Consider the following 25753-nt stretch of genomic DNA (forward strand, 5'->3'; position numbering starts at 1 on the left):
CAGTCTGCTGTCTGTCAACCCTGCTTCCATATTTACAACTTAGTTGTGGGGACTTTGTCCATCATTCGCTCTGGCGCCACTGACTGCTGGGCCTCCCTGCCTTCTACTCTGCTAGTCCCAATGGACACCAGCCACCACGGCTGGCACATTCACAAATGAGGGCCATGTTCCTTCAGTGGCAACATTCCAGGGGCCGCATGCCGGGCTGTGTGTGACCAGAGGCAAAAGTCGGCGGGACAACAGTTGGGACTCTTAATTTTGCTACACGATGCAAACAGTATGAGGGGGCTTCCTAGCTGTTATCTGTGTGGTGGAGCATTTGCCACATGTTATGTTCTGAGTTGAATAGGATCCAAAATGCAGCAGTCTGATTGGTCCTAGAACAATAGGATTCAGAATGCAGCAGTCTGATTGGTCCTAGAACAATAGGATCCAGAATGCAGCAGTCTGATTGGTCCGTAGGAGCCACCCAATCCAACTCCAGGTGGCAGTGAATCCGCAACCTGCTTGGCCTACAGGAGAATCCCAGAAATAGCCAATCACGTGGGGCCCATTGTGTAAATAATGTATATAAAGCAGACATTTCAGGGGAACTTCCATTCCTCACTACTATGAGCTGAATAAAGAGCATGAAATCCACACTCGACTCCGAGTATATTTCACCACATGAAGACAAATCCAGGACAGGAGGGGGGAATTGTGTTTGTGACCCTCCCTGAAATAGTTGTGTCTTATTACAGTATTCAAGCACTGCAGCCTTTTGTATTACAGTATATGCAGGGTGTGGGAATACCGAATACGAGCTCTGACAGGATGAGAGGAAAAAGCCGTTAGGGCACTTTTTGAGCTGGCCACGCCCCATCTCGCTCCGTGGCCACGCCTCTCCCTGCTGTTTCGAAAGGGGAGCGTTGGAGACAGAAGGGCGCGCACCCGCCTCCTCGTGACGTCACCCGGCGAGCGGATTGGCGGAGGGTGTTCGGATCACGTGGCTTAGGGAAGCAGGTGACGCCCCTTCTCCGCTTCGTCCATTCAAACGCGGATGGCGGGAAAGGCGGAGGAGGCGCTTTTCTGAGGCGACAGCAGCTGCGGCGGGTGTGGCTCGTTGCGTTTGGGGGAAAAGGGCGCCGAAGCTTCAGGGGGCTCCCTTGCTGACATGCCGTCGGGTAATGATGATTTATTAAATGTCTGTCCTGCCCTTCTATCCAAAGTGGGGGTGGATGCAAGTGCTTTATACATTATAGTAACGTGATATATATGTGTGAGTGAGAGAGAGAGAGAGAGCCGGGAGGGGAGGAGGATTTCAAATCGTGGCTCAAGCCTGCCTTGGAAGTCGCGTACACGTCAAGGTTGTGGGTAACCGGCGAAAGGCACACTGCACATGCTCAGGGACGCGAGTAACCTGGAGAGTTTGGAAATTGAGCCCGGGACCTTCTGTGTGCCACGCAGATGCTCCAACTTTTGAGCTCCAACTAAAGGCAATAGGGAACTGATCCATCCAGCTTAGTATTGTTTACAGTGACAGTGAGCCCTACCTCAAATTGCCAAGCGTTGAACTGTACAGTGGTACCTCAGGTGATATACGCTTCAGGTTACAGATTCCGCTAACCCAGAAATATTACCTCAGGTTAAGAACTTTGCTTCAGGATGAGAACAGAAATTGCACAGCGGCAGCAGGAGGCCCCATTAGCTAAAGTGGTGCTTCAGGTTAAGAACAGTTTCAGGTTAAGAACGGACTTCTGGAACGAATTATGTATGTAGCCAGAGGTACCACTGTAAAGGCATAGGGAACTGATCCATCCAGCTTAGTATTGTTTACAGTGACAATGAACCCTACCTCAAATTGCCAAGGATTAAACTGTACAGTGGTACCTCGGGTTACATACGCTTCAGGTTACATACGCTTTAGGTTACATACTCCGCTAACCCAGAAATATTGCTTCAGGTTAAGAACTTTGTTTCAGGATGAGAACAGAAATTGTGCTCCGGCGGCGTGGCAGCAGCAGGAGGCCCCATTAGCTAAAGTGGTGCTTCAGGTTAAGAACAGTTTCAGGTTAAGAACAGACCTCCGGAACGAATTAAGTACTTAACCCGAAGTACCACTGTACTATAAAAAGGTAAAGGGACCCCTGACCATTAGGTCCAGTTGTGGCCGACTCTGGGGTTGCGGCGCTCTTCTCGTTTCATTGGCTGAGGGAGCCGGCATTCAGCTTCTGGGTCATGTGGCCAGCATGACTAAGCAGCTTCTGGCGAACCAGAGCAGCACACGGAAACACCATTTACCTTCCTGCCAGAGCGGTACCTATTTATCTACTTGCACTTTGAGGTGCTTTCAAGCTGCTAGGTTGGCAGGAGCAGGGACCGAGCAACGGGAGCTGATCCCGTCGCAGGGATTCGAACCGCCAACCTTCTGATCGGCAAGCCCTAGGCTCTGTGGTTAGACCACAGTGCTATCCATGTCCCAAACTGAACTATAGTCCTCTTTAAAAAGGAAAAAGAAAAAAGCCTGGGGGGGGGAGTTTCAAGCACTAGTAGGAGAAACTTGGGGTCGAACATGAGACCTCTGCATGCAAAGCAGATGAACTGTAACCAGGAACATAGTGAGCTGCTTTATACTGAGCTGGATCCACCCTAGCTTAGTGTGCTGACTGGTTGCAGTTATCTCAGAGTTTCAGACAAGAGTTTCTCCCAGCCTTAGCTGCAGTTGCCAAGGATTGAACCTGGGGCCTTCTGCATGCAAAGCAGATGTTCTACCACCGAACAGTGACCTTTCGCTACACAGATGTTGTTGCTTCACATCTTATTCAGGGTTCAACCCTGCACATGAGTGGCCAAATAAATATTATTTATTTTTCCATTTCAATCCCACTTTTCTTCCAATGTGTGTGGTATGTGGTTCTCTCTCTCCCTATTTTGCTCTCGTAGCAACCCTGTGAGGCTAGGCTAGGTGGCAGTGACTAACCCAAGATTACCCAGTGAGACGCATGGCTGAGAAGGGATTTGAACCCTGGACTCCCAGGGCAGGGAATTCAGGGGTCGGTAAACCGTAGTCTTTTAAATCCTCCTGTCAACCCTGACACATTGGTCATGCTAGCTGGGGCCGATCAAAGTTGAGTCCATTAACGTCTGAAGGGCCACAGCTTCCCCATCCTGTTCTATGACATTCAATGATACCTTTAGAATTGTGTGATTTGAAGGAAGCCCAAACTTCTTATAACTTCTTGAAATTAATAATTCTAATACAGATTGAAAACAAACTACAGCATCCATCTTGGGAGGTGTCTGTTGGTGGTGAATTTTGAAGATGTTGAAGTTTAAGTATGGTGTGCGTAATCCTTCGGAGATAGGCATGATGGAGCCCATTGCCAGCCGTGTCTCTAGACTTAACCTGCTTTTACAGGTAAATGTTTATTTTGTCCCAGATTGTGTAAACTATACTGGTTTCACATCAGCACCTGCAATTCATATTCAACTCTCTGTTGTGTTGAAGGAGTAACATTTATTGTAGCCAAATATTTGTGGCTGTCTTCAAAGTTCTGTACGTCCCATGCAGTAAGGAGGGGCCAACAACTGCTTCACCCTCTGGGACCCCACTGACTGGTATCATCAGCCACCAGCTGATCACAAAAGCTGGGTGTAGTTGGGCAATATCTGATGCATTGGAGCTTGGTCAATTTGGTCAGGGGGGCACAGGTAAACATCTTAGAGGTTCTATTTATAGTTAAACAGTTTACAAATGTTGTTAAATAAAGAAAAATAAATGGTACCTCCCGGAATTCTGTACATTCTACAGTTTGTTTACATAGTTTATATTAGAACTTCTCTTTATCTTTATTTTTTTAGTATCTCTTAAAAGTCTTCTGTTAAAGGGGGTACAGGATGCAGAGACAGCAGTGGTGACACTTTTTTCCTTTCTTCTTCATTACACAGGGTGGTCTTATTAATGATTGCCTTTCAGAATTGCCATCTCTAACTAGTGTGACAGTAGACTGTTGTCGTTAAAGCAGTGCTGTGTAGTGGTTAGAGTGTTGGAACAGGAACCAGGAGACAAAGGTTCAAATAGTCACTGGGTGACATTGGGCCTGTCACTGCCTCTCAGCCTGACTCACCTCCACAGGTTTGTGAGGATAAACTTGAGAGTGCAGAAACCATATATGTTACCCAGAGCTCTTTAGGGAAAAGGTGGGAAATATAACTGTAACTAGCATACATACACACACACACACACACACACACACACACTTCAACTATTCACCCTAAAAGTAGAAAAAGAAATTGAGCAGTTCTATATATACACATAGTGACCTGTTGTAACATATGCTTCTAATTTTGCTAGCAACTATGAATTGTCTACCAATGTTCTTCCATTCTTGTCTCTCACTGGTATTTGTCTTCGTTACCAGGGGAAGCTGCCCTCTGTGGCACAGCAGCAGATGTCTCCATTTTCCAGGGAAGGCATTTTGGACTCCCTAATGGTGCTTTTCGAAGAATGCAGCAACCCTGTTTTAATGAAAATCAAGCATGTGGGCAATTTCATTAAAAAGTGTATGTCTTGTTGGCTTTCTTACAGCTTTTTTATGCAAGAGTGAATTTATTCTGTGAAGGACCCGTTCAGCGTATACATTAGGAACATAGGAAGCTGCCTTATTCTGAGCCAGACCATCAGTACATCTTACTTAATATTGCCCACACTGATGGGCAGCAGTTCTCCAGGGTTTCACATAGGAGTTTTCGCCAGTCTTACTTAGGGATGCTAGTGAATGAACCTGGAGCTTTCTGCCTGCAAAGCAGATACTTTATCACTGAGCTGCAGCCCCACTGCAACAGAGGAAATCCATGTAGTAACAGCAGGATATTGTATTGGGCTTGTATGTGCATCCTTCCTTTTTACCCAGTGTAGAAAATAAGATTCCCAAATGGAAGAGTCTGGTGAATTGAAGAGTTGGGCAGATGCTACCTGGCAGCTGTTGTGCATAGTTTTGGCATGATATATGCGTTGACTGTTGTGCACAAAGGGGCATCACAATTAAGTGATATATGAACAGTGTTAGGAACTGAGATATGAAAACTAGGAACGAAATGGCACCTTAAGGCTAGGTTATGAGTTGAACAAGGGAATGTTTTTGCACAGGTTTTTTTAACAAGCAAAGCTGAAAATGCAGCTAAAATACTATGTTCATTTTTCACATGATCTAGTCCTTCCCCTGTCTACCCCTCTAATATTCTCTCTAAGAGGGTCTTTTTTCCATTCTTCAGAAAGTGGCTGGAATTGGGGAGGCAGAAAAAGATCCTCCTTTCCTTCCACTCTGCAGTTCTAATCTGAAATCTTAGGCACAGTACTGTGCCCAGAGCTCAGAAACGTGCTTGTAATAATGAAATTTCCTGTGCAAAATGCGTCTAGAACAATGGGAGTTTTGAACACTGTATATGAATGTTATGAAATAAGATTATTAAAAAGAGACATGGACAATTTTGGTCCCCAAGATCTGGACTGAGGAGAGGACATGGGAACAATTTTATTGATGGGATGGCCATGGCTGTTTAAGTTAAATTTTGCATTGCACCTCACTGTTTGCTTCTCCCCAACGTAAATTGTCTGTCTAATATTGCACAGATTCGGACTCCGTAGCAGCATTCCGAGAACTTCAGCCCAGTGTGAAGGACTTTGAAGTCAGAAGTCTGGTGGGTTGTGGTCACTTTGCCGAAGTGCAGGTAGTGAGAGAGAAGGCAACTGGCGATGTGTACGCCATGAAGGTGATGAGCAAGGAGAGGCTGCTGGCACAGGATCATGTAAGTTCCTGTTTCGATTTTATAATCTTCAAATTGCTCATAACCTTTTCATAGCGAGAAAGCGTGTTAACAGGGTATGGAATCAGGAGTTCCAGTTGTGATCCAGATATAAATATACAGTTGCCCCAGAGCAGGATCAAATAACCTGTGCCCATAGAAGTGGTAGAGAACGGGCTTCTTTGGCATCTGTGTGAAGTGCAAAACTCTAAAGTGCTTGGCTGCTGTGGGGCTTGCAACACCCCAACTTACATTTGCCACCACCTCCTGCTTCATCCTAACTTCTGAGTAAGAGGAGCTCAGAAGAGTAGCAGGTTAAATTTCTGCCTGGGAGGGGACAACTACCCACTCATAATGGAGTGAGTCACCTCGCCTTGGTCAAAGCATATAGCGTGAAAATATGGTCTGACAAGCAGCAGAAGATCTGAGTTGTCAAAAATTGTATGGTCAAATCCCAGGTTCCAAATTTAGAGGCGTCATTGAGATTAGAATGGAGGGGAAACAGGTAGCATAAGCCCCGCCCCCCATTTCCTCTAAGTAACATAAACTAAGTAGTCTTAAAAAGGAAGCTCAAACTTTCAGGAACTATACACGACCCTCCTGAAAGCAGGATGCTACATGACACAGAAGCTGACAGCATTTCCATGGGGAATAATAACCCTCCTTTTTTTAACTGTAGAATTGCAGGAGAGGGTTGTCAGGGAGGGCGATGGCTCCTCTGATCAGGTTTGGCTGTATGGCCTTGGGCACACCTGTAGAGACAGAGTTTTGATTCATGGGACACCTGACGCCCAACATTTAGACAGTGAAAGATAGGCCACCAGGAACAACCCAGGAAGATAAAAGGTGAGAGCTGAGAGAGCTTTCTCATCTACTAATACGCCAAGCGATCAGTGCATTCTGGAATAGGCCGTATGGAGGCTGGCTGCTGGAAACATAACAGGTAGGTTGTTATGTAATGGAGAAGCTTGGTCATTCAGCCAGGTTCATCAGATTTTTAAAAAAAGAGATAGGCAGTTGAATTCTTTAAGCTCTGTGTTAAGGAAATAATTCCCAGAAAAGTCATTCTGTATTCAAATGTTGCAGATTAGTACAATCTGTGCAAATGATGTGTTGTGAATCATATACTATTTTATCAAAGAGCACAAAAGATGCTCTTTAGGAGGGAGAAACATTGTGTGAAAAAGTGAGTAACAGGGTGTGTGGGGAGGGAAAATGTAATTGGAGACCATGAATGCTGGAACTTTAAACATGCAACTTTTCAAAATATATAGCTTTCTCCATGATGGCTAGCAACTTGGTTTTTAAAATCCAAAGGCTGACAGTTTTGGAAAAGGAAAGCTAGATGAAAGACTTTAGATGTGAGTGACTGTTGCTGCTGAATCTTCAAAATGCAAATCTGCACTCACTTTATTGTTCCTCCAAGGAGTTGATGATTTATTAATATTTACTTCTCACAGGTATTATTCTTTGAGGAAGAAAGGAATATATTATCCCAGAGTACCAGCCCTTGGATTCCACAGTTGCATTATGCATTTCAAGACAAAAATAATCTTTATTTGGTGAGTTTTGTATTTGCAGCATCGCTTCAAGTGGGCTGACAGCTTTTACTTTCACATGCCAGGCAAGTTGCTCGCTGCTGGAGACCACTGGGTAGAGTTTGATTTTACCACATTCACTTCAAAGCAATTACAGGAAGAAACTAGTCATTAAATCTTCCTGTTAGGAAAGGTGGGAGCCTTTCTGCAGAACAGTGAATACTTCAATCTGAGAATGAAGAATCCTTGACAGTTAATTAACTTTTTTTTTTCAATTATCAAACTATTTAAATGTTAACATTTTAAGAAGAAGGGGAAAAGCATGATTGATAAAGAATTTGATACCTTCGGGCCTGCGTGGGTAATACTTCTCCCCTTCCGCTGTACACAGTGAGGTGGAGAGTGAATTTATTCTCTTCTGTGCATACAGAAGCCACTATTGAACTATGCTGAAATACTTGTGGGGTGCTCTGGTTCAAGCCACACTCTACAGTAAACCCTCCTATGACTCAAGCATGTGCTTTTAGCATTGTGGCTGGACTTCTCTTCCCATTGAAACGAAGCAAGCTCAACTGCTATGTTTTGGGACACCTGACTGCAAACTTTTCTTTTTTCCTAAGGCTTCTCAAATGAATCTATTTTATTTCTGCACTTTTTAATTCTTCTTGGTTTTTAAGTTTTAATACTGTTTTTATTATCTAGATCTTACAGTTTGTTTTATACTTCACTTTTTAATGCTGGTATATTGCTTTATCCAGGCGTGGCCAAACTTGGCCCTCCAGCTGTTTTGGGACTACAACTCCCATCATCCCTAGCTAACAGGACCAGTAGTCAGGGATGATGGGAATTGTAGTCCCAAAACAGCTGGAGGGCCAAGTTTGGCCATGCCTGGAATCGTACTGCGTTTTTTTTGTTTCTATATTTTGATTGGCTGGTGAAGTTTGTTATTGTTGGAGATGTAAGTCAGTGGAGGAAGTGGGGGGGGGGTGCACATTAAAAAAAAAAAAAGCATTACCTGCTATGCACGAAGAAGCCAAAGGGAGCAGGGCAGTGTATCATCTTGAGCCCTGTTCCACATCTTGTTGCATGTGTTTGTGTTTGTATTTCTTGCATTGATACCCTGCCTTTTTCTTCAGGGAGCTCAAGGTGATGTCCTTGGTTCTTCCCCATTTCCTTTAATCCCCACAACAACCCTGTGAGGTAGGTTAGGCTGAGATGCAGTGACTGGCCCACGGCCACCCAGTGAGTTTCATGGCCCAGTGAGGTTTGAACCCTAGTCTCTCCTAGTTCCTAGTCCACCATTATGCCACAATGGTGAATGTGGTGAGAAGAGACTGAGCAAGCCAGCAGTGTACAGTGGTACCTCGGGTTACAGACGCTTCAGGTTACAGACTCCGCTAACACAGAAATAGTACCTCGGGTTAAGAACTTTGCTTCAGGATGAGAACAGAAATCGCGCATCAACGGTGCGGTGGCAGCGAGAGGCCCCATTAGCTAAAGTGGTACCTCAGGTTAAGAACGGACCTTCGGAACCGTATTTTTCGCTCTATAAGATGCACTTTTTCCCCTCCTAAAAAGTAAGGGGAAATGTGTGTGCGTCTTATGGAGCGAATGCAGGCTGCGCAGCTATCCCAGAAGCCAGAACAGCAAGAGGGATCGCTGCGCAACGAAAGCAGTGATCCCTCTTGCTGTTCTGGCTTCTGGGATTCAGAATATTTTTTTTCTTGTTTTCCTCCTCCAAAAACTAGGTGTGCCTTATGGTCTGGTGCGTCTTACAGAGCGAAAAATACGGTAAGTTATTAACCCGAGGTACCACTGTATGTGGTACTTCACAAAGGTTTGACAGGACCTTCCCTAAGAAGCTTAAAATTTAAAATAGACACAGGGAAAGAACAGAGGAGATCGTGCAGGGGAACAGGCATGGGGGTGTTCTACCCCAGCCTTCTCCAAACCAGTGCCCTCTAGCACTTTTGGATGACAATTCCTATCAGCCATAGCCAGCATGGCATTGCCCCCAAGCCTATCTTTAGAACCACATCCTGAAAAATGTATGCGTACCTCAGACATAAATGAATGGGGCAAGACTGCAATCCTATGCAGGCCTGCATGGAGTTAGAACCAGCCTTCTCCAACCTGGTGCCCTCCAGCTCTTTTGGACTACAAAGCCCATCAGCTATATCATCATAAACTTTCATCATCATCATCATAAACTTTATTGCACTAGCCAAAGGCCATGGCATCATTCATAAAGGGAACAAAAAGAAAAGCAACAATAACCATAAAAACCATAAAAACATCAGCCACTGCAGATACAATAAACTATGATCACGTCTCCTAAGAATTATTTGTTGCATACGATAGAATAGCAGGGGATTCTCAGGTAGAATGTGCCAGCTTAAATGTCCGAATCACCTTTGCAATTGACCACTATTTTATCTAGTTCTTTTCTCCTGATCTTCTTAGCTGCCAACGCATACAGTGTTACTTTATAAGTTATGAAGTCATCAGTACCCATCAGCTATAGTTAACACAGCAATTTCCCAAGGAACAGCCATTTTTGTAGTCAAGCCACATTAAAAAGAAATACTTTTTGATTCATCTAGGGTCCCGTACTCCAACTTTAATTACTGGATTGGAGGAAAGATTAGTGCTTTTGAATTTCTTTTGTTGTAGCAAAGCTGAATATATTGAGAACACAGAAAATGTTCTTTAAATTATTGTTTGTTTGCTGATGCTGTGTGCTTTTCATAGTAGAAGAGCTTCACAAAGCTTTGCTTTCTTTTTGTCTGTTTACTTTGAAATTGCATGAAGGTTATGGAATATGAGCCTGGAGGAGATCTTCTGTCCTTCCTAAACAGATACGAGGATCAACTTGATGAAAGCACTATTCAGTTTTATCTAGCGGAGTTAGTTCTGGCCATCCATAGTGTCCATCAAATGGGCTATGCCCACCGGTAAGTGTTGCTGTGCCTCACACCAGTAGGCTTAATTCAACACTGGGAATAATGAATTGTTTTGGAAATCAGTGAAGGGAACAGTTTTGGAAACTCTTGATACTTTCTTCTAACTGTATTTGGAGACATCACCCTTAAGATACTACTAAGATCGCTGGAGTCAAACATCTGTTTTAGGCAGTGGGTTTCTAGAATTTGAACACCCTGTTGCAATATCGTCATCAGCTTTTGAAACTCTCCTGAGTTCACTGAAGAATTATCAGTAGCTTTATTGCCTAAGAAGAAGAGGAGTTTGGATTTGATACCCCGCTTTATCACTACTCTAAGGAGTCTCAAAGCAGCTAACAATCTCCTTTCCCTTCCTCCCCCACAACAAACACTCTGTGAGGTGAGTGGGGCTGAGAGACTTCAGAGAAGTGTGACTAGCCCAAGGTCACCCAGCAGCTGCATGTGGAGGAGTGGGGAATCGAACCCGGTTCACCAGATTACAAGTCTACCGCTCTTAACCACTACACCACGCTGGCTCTCTAAGATGTGGTGGGGGACAGGACAGGACACCAAAGCTAAAGAAAGGAATGTGAGCAGTGCAGGTTCTTCCATGAGGAACTCCAGTTTGGACCTTCCAACTTCAGTTGGAGTTGGAATATAGTTCCAGGTTGAGTATTTCCAGGTTGACTTGCTTGAGTATTTGCTTTCTAAATACACACACACACACTCTCTGTGAGATGCATGTGGTATTGTAAAGTGTTAGTCTGACTAGTTTCAGAACTAGTGTTTGACTACATCCCTTTTGGATTATTTCTTTACCACTCTAATACATTGTGCAATACATTAGTGCAGCAATGGGAAACCTCCAGTCTGTGAACCAAATTAGGCCAGGCAAGGGTTCTCTTTGGCCTGTGAAGCTGTTTTCTGCAAACCAAGCCCACCTGATCCTCACCTGACATCGTATGTGAAATGAGGATGTGGCAGGTAAAGACATGGCTGTAAGGGAACAATCAGGATCCTTAAAGTGTACTACTCTGGATAGTTTCTTGGCAAACAGTATGTATTAGGGAAGCATTTATGGTCTTGTGAAAAGCTTTTATTGATTGCTTTGGGTTTTTTATTTACAGAGATATTAAGCCAGAGAATATTCTTATTGACCGAACAGGACACATCAAGCTGGTGGACTTTGGGTCTGCCGCCAAACTGACTGCGGATAAAAAGGTAATAAAGTTCTAGAATGGATGGGAAAGTAAACATCTTAGCTTTTTTAGTTTTGGCTGCGGGTGCCTATTGTAGTTGTCACTGATTTAATACAGATTATTAGTAATGAGGCAAGAGTGTACTGTTTCTTTAAAAGAAATGTAAGCAATGCTAGCACAGGTGAAAGTATTTAATCTGCCAAATTGCTTATGTCTAGCCTTACTGTTCTTTGAGTGTGTGCGTAGTTCCTCTGTATCTGGATCTTTTGGCATCGCAGAATCACAGCAGGGAGCCGTGTGATTGGTTGGTAAGGAAAACACTAGCAACCTTTTTAAGAATGACAACTTTTGGGAGTGGCACAAAAAAACCTTGGGCAGCTCACAGGGCATGGGTCAGCCATCCCTTCTATATGGATAACTGTGTGGCAGACACCAAAAGTAATTATTAATAATGCCCCAGTGCAGATTGTCTATGAAGGCATATTCAGGAAACCGCAGGCTCTTGCAATTCCTTATCTATGAGTTTTGAGTGTTTTACATATTCATCATTAGTATGGATTTCTGCTTAAGTTGATGTGTTTTTCTCAAATTGCTGTACTTCCAAAGAGAGAGCTGTGCCTTTCAGTTAAAAAAACTGAAGTAGTGGATAGCACTGAAAGGCAGCTAGCGTGTACCCTGGTTCTTGAGTTTAATGATGTTCCTGCTAATTTGGGAAGAAACTGAAATGGGTAATTAAGTAGCTGAGGTCTGGTGGATGGTGAGTAATGGTCTTTTTGATTACAGTTAGAACTGTTTGTCTCTTGTGATGCTAACAAGTGCTTCTTGATTAAACTAATGCAACGGATGTGATTTGATCTAGAAATGAATATTGGCTAATTACTCATCTTGTTACATTTGCCAGTCCTGGCCTTGGATATATAATATTATTACATTCTTTTGTTAATTTTTCGTTTAAAAGCCAGTTGGAAATGTGTGCTGCTTAAACTAACAGCATTTATTAATGCATATTTAATCTAAAAGAACAGTGGTCTTCAGACTGTGTTCCCAGAAATGTCAAATACAGTGGTACCTTGGGTTACATACGCTTCAGGTTACAGACTCCGTTAACCCAGAAATAGTGCTTCAGGTTAAGAACTTTGCTTCAGGATAAGAACAGAAATCATGCTCCGATGGCGCGGTGGCAGCAGGAGGCCCCATTAGCTAAAGTGGTGCTTCAGGTTAAGAACAGTTTCAGGTTAAGAATGGACCTCCGGAACGAATTAAGTACTTAACCCGAGGTACCACAGTAAGCTTCTTTTAAAGGAAATAATATTCCCCTTCCATCTAGGAGAGTGTTTGGTGTGTTCTTACATGCAGCTCAAGTTGGCCGAGTGAGGCCAGTGTTCTTGAGTCTATTGGTCATTGTGCTTGTTGGTTTAACCAAAAATAATTACATGTCCCAGAATCCTTTGCAACACACAGGCTCAATGTGCATGGGTTCCTTGGTAAAGGAGTTGATGTGGAAGGAATTACGATAATGAAAAATCTGTAAACAATTGATACCCAACATAGTGCTAAATAAATGATTCCATTAGTGCAAGGCTTTATGCTTGTGCAACCTTCCCTTCCCTTCCCTTCCCTATGTGCTTCTTAGATATGTCCGGGGAAGGGTACCCCCAATCCTTCAGAGCAGACTTGGGGAGCAGAAGGGCAGAAGTTCTGTTGTCCAAGCATGAATCCTTGCACTAACAGAACAAGTGCAATCACAATACTGTACGAATGGGACCTGTAACAAAATCTTGCAAAATAAAAAAATTCCTTCCCGTAGCACCTTAAAGACCAACTAAGTTAGTTCTTGGTATGAGCTTTCGTGTGCATGCACACTTCTTCAGATAAGAAGCGTGTTCTTATCTTCTTATCTGAATTCTTATCTTCAGATAAGAATTCGTGTGCATGCACACTTCTTCAGATAAGGTATCTGAAGAAGTGTGCATGCACACGAAAGCTCATACCAAGAACTAACTTAGTTGGTCTTTAAGGTGCTACTGTAAGGAATTTTTTTATTTTGACTATGGCAGACCAACACGGCTACCTATCTGTAACTAAAATCTTGCAAGGCATTCTTACTGTAATGCACTCTGTGTGAGGTAAGCAGTCTGGAAACATCAACTGGGGCAAAATGGAACAGCAAGGACGCTTGGCAGGAGACAGATGCCCTAACCATATGACATCCGTTATGCTGGTTGCCTGTCTGCTTCAGGGTCCAATTTAAGGTGCTGTACAGTGGTACTTTGGGTTACATACGCTTCAGGTTACAGACTCCGCTAACCCAGAAATAGTACCTCGGTTTAAGAACTTTGCTTCAGGGTGAGAACAGAAATTGTGCTCCGGTGGCACAGCGGCAGCGGGAGGCCCCATTAGCTAAAGTGGTGCTTCAGGTTAAGAACAGTTTCAGGTTAAGAACGGACCTCCGGAACGAATTAAGTACGTAACCAGAGGTACTACTGTATTGGCCTTTGAATTGTGGTGCTGGAGGGAGACTCTTGAGCAGGGGTTGGCAAGGTTTACCTCGCCTGGGTCAGTTCACTCTAGCAGAGATTCCTCTGTGGGCCAGATCGTGTGAGAGCGTGCGCGCCCGCGATTTCCAGTGTCTGCATCTGCGCAGACGCGATTTCCGGCGGTGCGGAAGCGAGTTCCCGCAGTGCACTGTGCCTGTTTAGTGCAGTGCGTGGGGACTTGCCGAGTGGGCGGTTCAGTTCAGGGGCGGCTCATGGGCCAGTTAAATGACCCCCACTTGTGGGCTGCTTGTGGCCCGTGGGCCTTAGGTTGCCGCCCCCTGCTCTTGAGAATCCCATGGACTGCAAGAAGATCAAACTTATCAATTCTTAAGGAAATGAGCCTTGAGTGCGACAGAGGACGCGATGGTTGGACAGTGTTCTCAAAGCTACTAACATGAGTTTGACCAAGCTGTGGGAGGCAGTGGAAGACAGGAGTGCCTGGCGTGCTCTGGTCCATGGGGTCATGAAGAGTCAGACACAACTAAACAGCAACAACATTGGCTTTTAAAGCCCTAAACAGTTTGGGCCAAAGGCATCTAAAGAACTGTTGTCCTTTAGGAAAACCCTAGAGTGTGTGCTTTTGTTACAGTTTTTAATTGTTTTGTCAGTCTTGCCATTTTCTTCTTGCATATTATTTGTTGTAGTCTTTCTTGGGAAAGGTAGGCTAGAGGGCCACTTAATAATAAATAGTGGTTGTGCTCCTATTCTTAGCTTCAGGCATATTGGAGTAGGAGCCTTGTAGTGCTGTTCAGACTCTTAGGATTGGGAAAGGCATTAAAAAATAGCTCATTCTCTGCAACCTCCATCTGCTACGCTATATAGTGCTAGAGGGTTTCAACCTCCAAACCAGGGCTGCTTTTGGAGGAAGGGTGTGATATGCAATATTTTTTAAAAAAAATGTACTTTGCAGCTATACAGCAAGTCGTAGGGGACCCAGATCAGGAGATAGGAGAAGCATCCTCCCCCATCCTTGCTTCTAGAAGCTTGTTTATAGCAATTGGTAGACTCAAGTGCTTCAGTTTCTGTCGGCTCCCAGGCAGTTTATGTGAGTGCTAAAAATTTTCACTTAATTCATAAGCCTGTGTGCCTACTTGGAAGATGCCTTGAATCCTCTATTACGTAGAAGCCACTGCTTATTTCGGGCGGGATAGGCATCTAGCAACCTAAGCTTATTGAAGGGAATGGTAGCATGGCAATTTTCACACATTGGAAAGGAGAGATGCAGCTAAATTTGAATGAATGAGATGAGCTGCCATTTCTTCTGCTGTTAGCTAAAGGCATTTAGTTGATTAAAGGCATTTTTGAGTGGACGAAGTTCTTGTTTCCTATTACAAACCTCTTCTGATACATTGGGCGCTATGTGAAGTGACAAAGAGGAAATTATGGTTAGCATTAACCATGACTAAAGCTGGTGCTGACAAAAGCATTAACTGCGGATAATTCATGCGAGGCATTTTTGCTGTTGAGGCAAATGCCTGGGAGGAAGGAATGTGTGATATCACAATCTTTTCAAAATCTGTTATCCATGGTAAAAAGATTTGGCTTTGTTATGACTCAAAAGACTTGAAATACAGACTCCTCCCATGTAACACACATTTCCATTTTCCTCCTTGGTTCATCATGTTAATGTTGTATTAAGCATGCAATCCATTATTTTCTTGTTCAGGGATGTACACAGAAAATGTTATCTTAAATTCCTTTCATAAGTAACGTGATGAATGCTTGGTTTCCAGTGTATATTGACAATAGAATAAGCTATAACTGCACCCATTGTGTTCTACTTTCCAGGTGGATGCCAAACTGCCAGTTGGCACCCCAGATTATATGGCTCCAGAGATGCTAACAGTTCTGAATAGCAATGGCAAGGGTTCATATGGATCAGAATGTGACTGGTGGTCTCTAGGGGTGGTTGCTTATGAAATGATGTATGGAAAATCACCATTTACGGAAGGAACCTCAAGCAAAACCTTCAATAACATAATGAACTTTCAGGTACGAACAACGTTCTCAGTACATGTGAAGGTGGAATTTGCCAGAACAAAACTGCTCCAAGCGTTTGTCTGTATGGTCCTGTGTCCTGCATAGCTTTTGCTAGTTATTTCCTGCTGTACTAGTGCTTTGGGCATTATTGACAGATGTATTATTAGCTACAGGAACTTTGTGAAATTAGTGCTGATTAGCCAATACTAAAACTTCGTTCAATCATACATTTAATTCTACCTAGAACTGTGTGCATTTTGCATGATTAAAAGCAAGATACTCTGTGCCATTGACCCAAATTCTGTGGCAAATAAGTGAGTTTCTATGATGGGTATTTATGCATTTCTCATCATTTATCTTGCATTATTTAGTCTGCTTCTGTTAGTCTTGGGAAGGGGCAGTAAAGCCCCATCCAGAGTCACTGGCAAAGTCTCCATCATCAGGAATTGTCAACATGCTTTCAAACATTGCTTTGCATGGCGCAGGAACAGGGAACCTGCAGCCCTCCAGATATGGGACTACATTTCCCATCACCCCTGACCACTGACTATTAAATCTATGACTGATGGAAGTTGGGACTTCAGCAACATCTGGAGACCCACAGATTCCCCATCCTTGGCATAAGGGCTAGAAACTTTCATTACTAAAAAGTGAAATCTGATGTTCTGTATGCTGCACCTAATAAGAATAGCTAATATAGCAGCAACAACAACATCACCATCAGCTAATAATAATATTTTTTGCTTTCCTGTGCTTTTGTGAAGTTGCTGCATGTGCATATCCCTTTCATTAACTACTTTTTGGGGATGTTTTGAAGGATACTGAAACCCTTTGGCTGGGGTCCAAAGAACTGTGCTGCTCATCCCATGTACCTGAAAGGACTCTGGGCTGTCGTCTCTCCAAACAGCTGCCTCCTTATTTTGTCTTCAGGTGTGGAGGAAGTTTCAAAAGCAGTTTGCAGTATAGCTTAATGGGATGTTGTGTTAAAATAAATACAAATCCACATGGCCCACTTCAGGGTATGCAAGCTTTTTGGCTTGGCGAAAGTAGTTCTTTGGATCCCAGCTCTCAGCTTTTCGCTTCTTTACTACTGAGTAAGATTTATTTTTGCTTCAACTTCAGAGGTTCCTGAAGTTCCCTGAGGATGTGAAAGTCAGCAAAGAATTCCTTGATCTAGTGCAGAGCTTACTGTGTGGGCAGAAAGAGAGACTAGATTATGAAAGCCTCTGCTGTCATCCATTCTTTTCTACAGTTGACTGGAGTTGCATCCGTAACTGTGAGTAACATGTTCCTGATGAAATTTAGGGCCTTGGTTGGTGGCTAATTCCCAGGGCACACTCCAAAGGAACATTATGCAGCAACTTTCTGGGGTGTTCCCTTCGTTCACTTCCATCATGTATGCCACCATGATGGAATGATATCATGGCAGAGAGAGCGTATGAATGGAATAAAGAGAGACAATAATTTACAAAGGGAATTTTGTTGATGTTTGCACTGAACTGCCACAAATGTCGTTGTACAAAATGAGATGCAGGGGAAATGATTTGCTTTGCTATGTGCTTGAAATGTGCTATACTTATTTGAGATACTCGGTAAGGATGCAAGTAGTGGGTGAAATTTTGTCAAGTGGTGCATTGAGAAGGCTGCTTGGACCTCCCTAAATGCTATTAAGACAAAGACACACAAGACTTCCTTTACGTATTTCAACTTGGCTAGCAAATTAAGTCAAGTCGTTGGCTTACAAATACTTCCATGAATGCATCTGCCAACACATGTACGTTATCGCTGTTAATTAAGATCAAGATCTGAAGTCCTGATCTGGATTCTGTTGCTGACCTGGGGTTCACCTGATGAGTAAAAGGTGCAGGACCTTTTTATCTGTGACATCATGAAATGCCTTCCCCCAAGGAAACATGCCTGACTATCTCCCCCTCCCCCCCTTTTTTGCTGCTTTCTCAAAATATGGCTCTTCATAGGGTCTTATGCAGATGACTACTGGAATCATCTTCTGTTTCTTTTAATAGGTTTTCTTTCCCTCTTTTAAATCCTGCTGACTTTCTGTTTTTTCCTGTTAGGTGTTTGGATGAGGGTGTTTAATGCTGTTTTTTCTGTTTTGTGTATGATTTTATGGTTTAAGCTGCTTTAAGTCATTTCCATAAGAAAAGTGGGAGAAGTCATTTGTTGCTTAAAATGACCTCCCCCCAGCTTTCATGAATCTTATTTTCCTGTTCACCTGGAGAAGATTATTATTAATCACGGGTGACCAATGAATAGTTCTTTACAAGCCAGAATGAAGATACTTTATTTTTGAGAGTATAGAGGGTAGGGGTGCCCAACTGCTGCCCTGCGGACAACGAGCACCCAAGCTGATTTCTTCCAGTCAACAGTAGTCATTGCAATGGAACAGAGTTTGTGAGTGTGTGTTTAAAGCACTGTTGGGGGACCTGTGGCCTCTGGCTGCTGTTGGACTCTGTGGCGATCACACAGGGTCCCCGGACGTTTAACGGTCTGTTGATCCCTGTGCCCCCACTGTCCTCGCTTCCCCGCTGCCACCAACCCGTTACTCTCGGGTAAAACACTGAGTCCAGACAGTTGTTAAAAGTGAACCAAATAAACAAGTTTATTTTATAAACATTAACAAGTTTATGGTTTCTCAGATAATATTCCTGTCATTATCTTAACTTTAGTTTCTTTACCGGCCTATACCTTCCTAATACCTTCTGACTGATTATCTCAACTGTTTGACTGACTCCTCTTAACAAATTCTCTCACTCTCTCTCATCAGACTAGCCCAACCCACAGACTTATCCTCTCTGTCTCTTCTAACTCCAGACTGACTTCTCAACCACTCTAACTCTCCCTTCTAACTCCTCCCCTTGGGTTCCCATTGGTTAGTCATTTTATAATTAGTTAACCCTTTCCCGATGAACCCAGTATGATGTCACACACCTAGGAGGGCAAACGCCACATACTCCAATTCCCATCAACCCCAGTCAGCATGGCCACTGATCAGGGATGATGTGAGTTGTACAGTGGCAAAATTTGGAGGGCCACAGTTTCCCTAACACTGGTGGAAAGGGAAAGTGCTTTGGGACCATGAATGGAAGAGCCATATACTCTTAATTTCCCTCTATACATTGCCAGCTTCCTTGTATAACATGGACAACTCATCCCTTGCAGTTCATGAAGGGACTAGCCTCGAGTTGCCGGGTCCACAAATGCTTGTGGGCCTTTCTGTTTGAAATGGTTGTCAATTGGGCTAGGGTTGGTAGCTTGAACACCAATGCCATATTTTTAGTCTTGTGGATAAAAAAATCAGAAAATATTTCAATGCTAAATAATCACTGCATTATTTTTAGATGATGTCACAGTTTGACTTGTTCGTCACTGTCCTAAAGTTATTTTGCCACCCCTCCCTTTGCTTTTTGTTGCACTTTTATTCTGAGACTTCCTTGGTGTTCTTTTTAATTCTGCCAGTGTTGTTGCATTTGAAGTGTTAGCCATATCAATTTTTTGAGGAAGGTCAGGGTAAAAATCTTCAACAGATAAATAAGCAAGAGAATCCAAGACCTTGAAAGGGATGTCTTTTATTCTCGTTTTTCAAATAATTCATTCATTTATAAACCATTTAATGTGTTAAGGCCCTTTGAAAGTGTCTCAGATGAATCCATCTACTGAAGAGAAATGGGAAGGAGCATTCATTTCTCAAGGAGAGAATCTAATTAACCTAAGTGCAAATGACCTCTCCCTTGAGCAAACAGTTGTTTGCTGCTTTTCTGTTATGTTTATCTCCTGCTTTCTCAGAGGAGATTCCTTCTTAGCTGTGATGCACGATAACATCTAAAATGTTGTCCCATGCCACCTCCACAGTGCCTTCAAGAGCAAGCTCCAGGGGTCAGAGTTCTGATTCTAGCACCCATCCATCCTTACATCTTGCCCTTGCCAGTTTCTCTTAGCCTGTTCGCATCCCTGGTTAATCAGAAGGATTTCTTGCTTCCAAGAGTAGATGAAATTGCCATGAAGTGACTTAAGTCTTGCCAGGAAAGGAGGATCTGCATCCCAGGCCTCAGGTGGAATCCTGGGTTTTTGATTCGATTTATTATATTTCTATGCTGCTTTTCATTCACATGAATTGCAAATTAGCTTACAAATGATGAATAACAATAACACAATAGAACATCACAAGTACAACATGTCATGGAATTCTACACGATATTGATCCAGAGCAGATTCCAACGTATAGTTAGCAGAGTAAAAACTTAAACACATTGCAGGATTCCCAAAAAATAGTCCAGAGGCAATTAATATTTCAACCAGCAGAGCTTTACTGCTACTAAATGCAAATGAGCATAATGGTCACAAATCCAATACATTCAGGATTGGCACTGTCCATAAGAAATCCAGTTGCAGCAGACTTAACTTAAACTTACAATAACTTATAATAAGTCTAAATCTTAACACTAAGCATACTATGTACAGAACACCACACCAGAAGGAAAGAGAGATCGAAGGAAAGAGAGATAGAGAGAGACTTTTATAGTCAGCATGACCTTGACACAGAAGAGATAACAGAACCAGTTTAAGCCAGCTGTACTCAGCTTCTCTGAAGGAATAACCCAAACATCATGAACGTTCTGCTTTGTTTCTTTCATACATACAGAGAAGCTTCCAGAACCCTTTTGAATTAAGTAGAACAGGAAAATCTCTACACATCAGATCAATACTTTCTGCACTAAGAAATGCAAACCAACACAACATAAATCATAGAATATTTAACAAATCACCAGTAAGTGACTGTGCTATTAGCTATTCTTATTAGGTGCGACTGTTTGTCAGTGACTGTGGAGACCAAATCTGAATCCACACTTCTTTCCACAGTGGGGACATAGGTTTTCGAGTGGGAGTTGATCACCATGATCAATTCCCTCTCCTCACCTCACACATACACATACAGTGGTACCTCGGGTTACAGACGCTTCAGGTTACAGACTCCGCTAACCCAGAAATAGTACCTCGGGTTAAGAACTTTGCTTCAAGATGAAAACAGAAATTGCATGGTGGCGGCGTAGCAGCGGGCCCCATTAGCTAAAGTGGTACCTCAGATTAAGAATGGCCTCCAGAACGAATTAAGTTCCTAACCCGAGGTACCACTGTAATGCCTTTGGCACAACTCCATTCTAAAGGCTCCTACAGCTGGAAGGTGGGGCAAGGCAGGTGGGAAAAGCCATTGCCTGGTGGCCAGCACAAACTCTCTCCCACCTCACAGTTCTTCCTTTGGAAACAGCTCCCTGATTTGCTTTGCATTAGACTGGATTCAGAAACCAGGGAAAGGGGAACAGCTGTGCAAGTTTAGGACAGTAGCCAAATATTTCAAGCAGTTATGCCTTGATAACAGGGCTGGGGAATTGTGGCCCTCCAGAAGTTGGACCTGACTCCCATCAACCCAGTGTGGTGTAGTGGTTAAGAGTGGTAGACTCGTAATCTGGTGAACCGGGTTCGCTTCCCTGCTCCTCCACATGCAGCTGCTGGGTGACCTTGGGCTAGTCACACTTCTCTGAAGTCTCTCAGCCCCACTCAGCTCACGGAGTGTTTGTTGTGGGGGAGGAAGGGAAAGGAGAATGTTAGCTGCTTTGAAACTCCTTCGGGTAGTGATAAAGCGGGATATCAAATCCAAACTCTTCTTCTTCTTCTTCAACCCTAGCCAGCATGCTCAATGCCCAGGGTTGATAGAGTCCAGCAACATCTGGAGGACTACAGGTTCCCCATCCTTGCTTTATAAAAATCAGTCTCTAGGTTGTCCTGGGAGATCAGGTGCTTGTGTCTTTGGAAGATAAGTCATCAGTGTGTCAGGTGCTTAGCCTTGAGGGTGGGCAAGTGCCTTTGAGACAAACGGGTTGGCAGGAGGCCAATCACCAGGCAACATGGTGTGAGAACTCAGTGGTTCCCACAATGACAGATTGCTCATACTGAAATAAGTCAGTACGTCTGAGAGTCTTTATGCCAGTTAGTGACACCAGATTGGCTCTCTAGTGTCCTTTGACTTCCCAGACTAGGTGCACTGTGGCTGTGATGTGCACCTTCAGGCTGGAATTGCCTGCAGTTCTGTCGTTTGACCAAAACCCAGAGCTGGAACAGAGAGACAGTGCTTGATCCACAGGGGTCCATGCTCAAGTTCTCAGGCAGCTGAATAATGAAGACTAGCAAGGGGATAAGGAAGCTGGTTGCCTTCAGGCAGCAGAAGGAATTCAAGGCTCATTCTACTGGCAAGCACTTAAGGGGGCTGCTGAACTCAACATGTTTTCAAAGATACAAGTAGAATAAATTTTACAGGACAGGGAAAATCTCTGTAGAAAGGAAATTCTTTAACCAACTTTCAGAAGTTGATTGTGTCCAGGCACCAGAAAAAAGACATCCTGATGTACAGTCATACGTCGGGTTGAATGTGCTTCGGGATGAGCGCGTTTGAGTTGCGCTCCACGGCAACCCGGAAGTAACGGAGCGCGTTACTTCCGGGTTTTGCCGCATGCGCAGACGCTCAAAATGACGTCACACGCATGCGCAGAAGCGACGAAAAGCGACGCCTGCACGCGCAGACGTGCCGTCGCTGGTTATGTCTGCTTCTAGATGTAAACGGGGCTGCGGAACGGATCCCGTTTGCATCTAGAGGTACCACTGTATTTTCCTAATACATAGTTGCTAAAAACTGCACCTACTATTTCCCTAGGCCATAGACTATTTCAACTCTGAGTGCAGATTAATATTGCTTTTTGGTTAGCAGCACCAAGATTGTTTCCCAATTTTTAACCATGGAAATTATAGAACATTCCACGGGCTTATTCCCTCCTTTCTTCCATTGTTAGCATTAAACCACAGGGTATTGTTCTGTTGGCTACCAACTTTAAATCTGGGTAAGACGGTAGTCGTGGGTTGGACATTTCCTTGTTCCAGGCATTTTTACACCGTGGTTAAGGCTGAAAACTGAGGGAGCACATAAGCCCATAGGTTAAGAGGTCATGAAGCAAGTAGTCTGCAATGGGCCTTTTGCGTTTCAAAAGAATACAAAGATACTTTCATCATTTTATCCTTGTTTCATCAACTAACAGTGGAGGAAAATTTATGCAAGATTGACTTCCCTCCCTGGAAAAAGCTGAACAACCTTGACCTCAACCCCCCCGCCCCCCCCAAAAGGTAGATCACTGCCACTTTTTTATTCTGTGAGTAGATCGCAATCTCTTGGGTGTTGGACGTCCCTGCCATACACCTATTGAAGAGGGAAAATAAAATCTAATTTAACCAACTTTTAAAAACAATGCTTTAAAAAACCCACTCTTTACATCCCTGTATGTAAAATTGTTAGGCTGTATCTTATAATATAAATCTCCTCATTGCGTTATCCACCCTGCCATTTACTCTTAGTTACTTTTAACCTCTGAGAAAATCAGCTTGCTCATCTATTTGTGAAAGCAGTGTCAGCATTTTCTCTATGAAAGGCTGCCAATATGTGTTCTGGGTGATTTGAATTAGGAAGACGCTTTTTTTTTTTTTTTTTGGCTTATTAATTCTGGCCATTCACTTGTGATGGTTTAAAAGTATGTATAAAAAAGCAAAGAGTTAAAAAACCTGGGCTGCAAAAGGCTCTGGCAGCCTAGAGGGAGCTAGTAAGCTCCAGTAGTGACTCATGTTTTGCCTGTGTCAGTCAGATAAGTATCAGCATCTGTCAGGAATAGAGGGAGTCAGGCAGGCTTTTAAACTCTGGAGCATGCACAAAGTGAGGAGCAGGGAGTCTGCACTGCAGGGACTGTAATGCTGGCTCCCAGCATTCATTTCCCATCAGCCCTTCAGCTGCCGGAGATCTATACGGAATCCATGGTAACGGCATTAGCACACTATACATTCATCAGCTTGTGATGAGGAGCGAGCTGGCTGAAGGGATTCTGCTTCACAGAGCAAAAAGAGAACCTGGCTGATTTGCATTTTGCGATGATTTGCATTGATTGATTAAATGCATATTTGAAACGAATGAAGGTGCATAATCCTAATGAGCAGGGCTTCGTTCTGTATACATGCAGACCAGCAAGCAACTCTGCTGCTGAACATGGTTTAGGGACAGCTTATCTCTTCAAGATTTTGTAGCTCTGCTGCTTTATTTAAACCTTAAAGGAAGGCTAAAATGAAGCAGTTTGAGAGCAGGAGCTTTAAGGGTGCCAGCTAAAGGGGGAGAAATTATTCTTACTGTTGCCTATTTGATAGAGTTGATAGCGCTGAAGCTGGACTGCGGTGGAGTCCCATCAGTAGTGTTTTAGCAAAGCTGGGAACATGAATTCTCAAAAGGGCTGAGGTTTATCAGCTGCAGTGCTTCCACAGACAAGATTAATTTAGTAAAGGGAGGCGAGGGTCTGCTATCCAGGCTGCGGGTGCTACTGGTTCTGTTTGGCACGACCCCATCTGTAGGCAGAGCAGCCGGTTTGCTTCATTGATTCAGGTTGCTTAGATGGATCTCCCTTGTCCAAAGAGATCAGGAGGAAGCATCCTGCAGAGAGACAAGATTGAAACTTGACATATTGTCATCGTTGGCTTGTTCTTGAAGGTGCAAGGCTGGTTCAAAAGCAGCAAGAGATTCTCTGCCTGCAGAATGGTAGCCATGTTGGCAGACGAAGGGTTAATCTCTTGTTGCTGTAATAGGTTGGAGAGCAGTGGCTCAGCCTGCTGGTGTTAGCAAGATTAAAAGCAGGAGCTGCAGTGCCATTGACAATGCTGAACGAGAGGGACTTTGACAGCAAACTGCAGCTAAAAATTTTCTGTCCCTTCTTCTTTATGTTTTTTTACGAAATAACCAGCTCCTCCCCCCTTTGTGCCTACCATCAAGTCTGATGATGACACCTCAAATTTCGATGAACCAGACAAGAATTCACGAATTGTATCCTCTCTGTGCCAGCTGAACCCCGCAGGCTTCTCAGGAGAAGATTTGCCGTTTGTAGGGTTCTCCTTCATCAAGGCGTTGGGGATTCTCCGAACAGAGTAAGTAGGAATTGCTGTTTTGTAGAGAATGAATAGGGGAAAATCAGTGCTTGATGTACTTGGCGGTGGAACGGGGAGTGGGGGGGGGGTAGGTTGGGGAAATGTGAATACCCAGCTTTTGACTGGTCTTCCCTCTGCTATAGGAAGATGATTCAGGCTTTGCTTTAGCTGTGATTCATGTCATTGGCTCTCACCCCCCTTCCCAATATTGTTGCATGAAAGGAATGCTTCATTCTGAGTCTAACGTTCCTCGTCTTAGAATCTGTCTGATACATCCTAGAGGGAAGTGAACGGTTTTGACTGAATTCTCTCTGTGTGGCTTTGCAGGAATTTAGGAGAAATTTAGAAGAGTTTCAGATCTTGAGGGATGGGGGTGTGTTTGATTGGTGTGAAATGGCTAGGGCATTGCTAAGCACTCTAGGTCTACAAGGTTGGTCCGGTGAGGCACAGAGGTGTGGAGTTCATTTTCCTAGGAGCAAACTAGCAGCTCAGGTTACCCATTGAAACTGGGAGCAAGGTATCGACAAAACTCATGGTCAAAAGAGGCATTGGAGCTGCAGGATGGATGATGCAGAGGTCCATAGCTATTGGATGTCTTAGGGGAAGATAGAAGGTCCTATACGACAGTGGCACAGGGAAGAGTATCAGTTGTATAATGATGCCCCTTCTGGTCTGGTGGGCCCTTAATTTTTTTTGCTGTTTCTGCCCAGAAGTAAAGCATGAGTATACAGCACGTCCAATTGAAGAACAGCTAT

The 25753-nt window shown here is 43.7% G+C and overlaps 1 protein-coding gene across 12 annotated transcripts in view; it reads left to right on the forward strand.

Moving 5' to 3' along the window:
- The first annotated feature begins 1000 nt into the window (after window positions 1–1000).
- The window catches only part of CIT (citron rho-interacting serine/threonine kinase), a 116079-nt gene continuing 91326 nt past the window's right edge, over window positions 1001–25753 (forward strand). For 5 of the 12 annotated variants that reach the window (XM_083478415.1, XM_083478411.1, XM_083478417.1 and 2 more), the window contains exons 1-10: window positions 1023–1163; window positions 3243–3397; window positions 4401–4542; window positions 5612–5787; window positions 7245–7346; window positions 10134–10276; window positions 11392–11485; window positions 15789–15992; window positions 17103–17256; window positions 24818–24998. In XM_083478415.1, the coding sequence (XP_083334541.1) occupies window positions 3302–3397; window positions 4401–4542; window positions 5612–5787; window positions 7245–7346; window positions 10134–10276; window positions 11392–11485; window positions 15789–15992; window positions 17103–17256; window positions 24818–24998 (1292 nt within the window). In that variant the 5' untranslated portion in view covers window positions 1023–1163; window positions 3243–3301. Of the gene's footprint in view, window positions 1164–3242; window positions 3398–4400; window positions 4543–5611; window positions 5788–7244; window positions 7347–10133; window positions 10277–11391; window positions 11486–15788; window positions 15993–17102; window positions 17257–23704; window positions 23850–23886; window positions 24006–24817; window positions 24999–25753 lie in introns of those variants that run through there. The other 7 variants (XM_083478418.1, XM_083478420.1, XM_083478419.1 and 4 more) reach the window with 5 other exon arrangements.

This window comes from Podarcis liolepis (genome assembly GCF_965112155.1).
Source record: "Podarcis liolepis genome assembly, chromosome: 15".
Classification (NCBI taxonomy): Eukaryota; Metazoa; Chordata; class Lepidosauria; order Squamata; family Lacertidae; genus Podarcis; species Podarcis liolepis.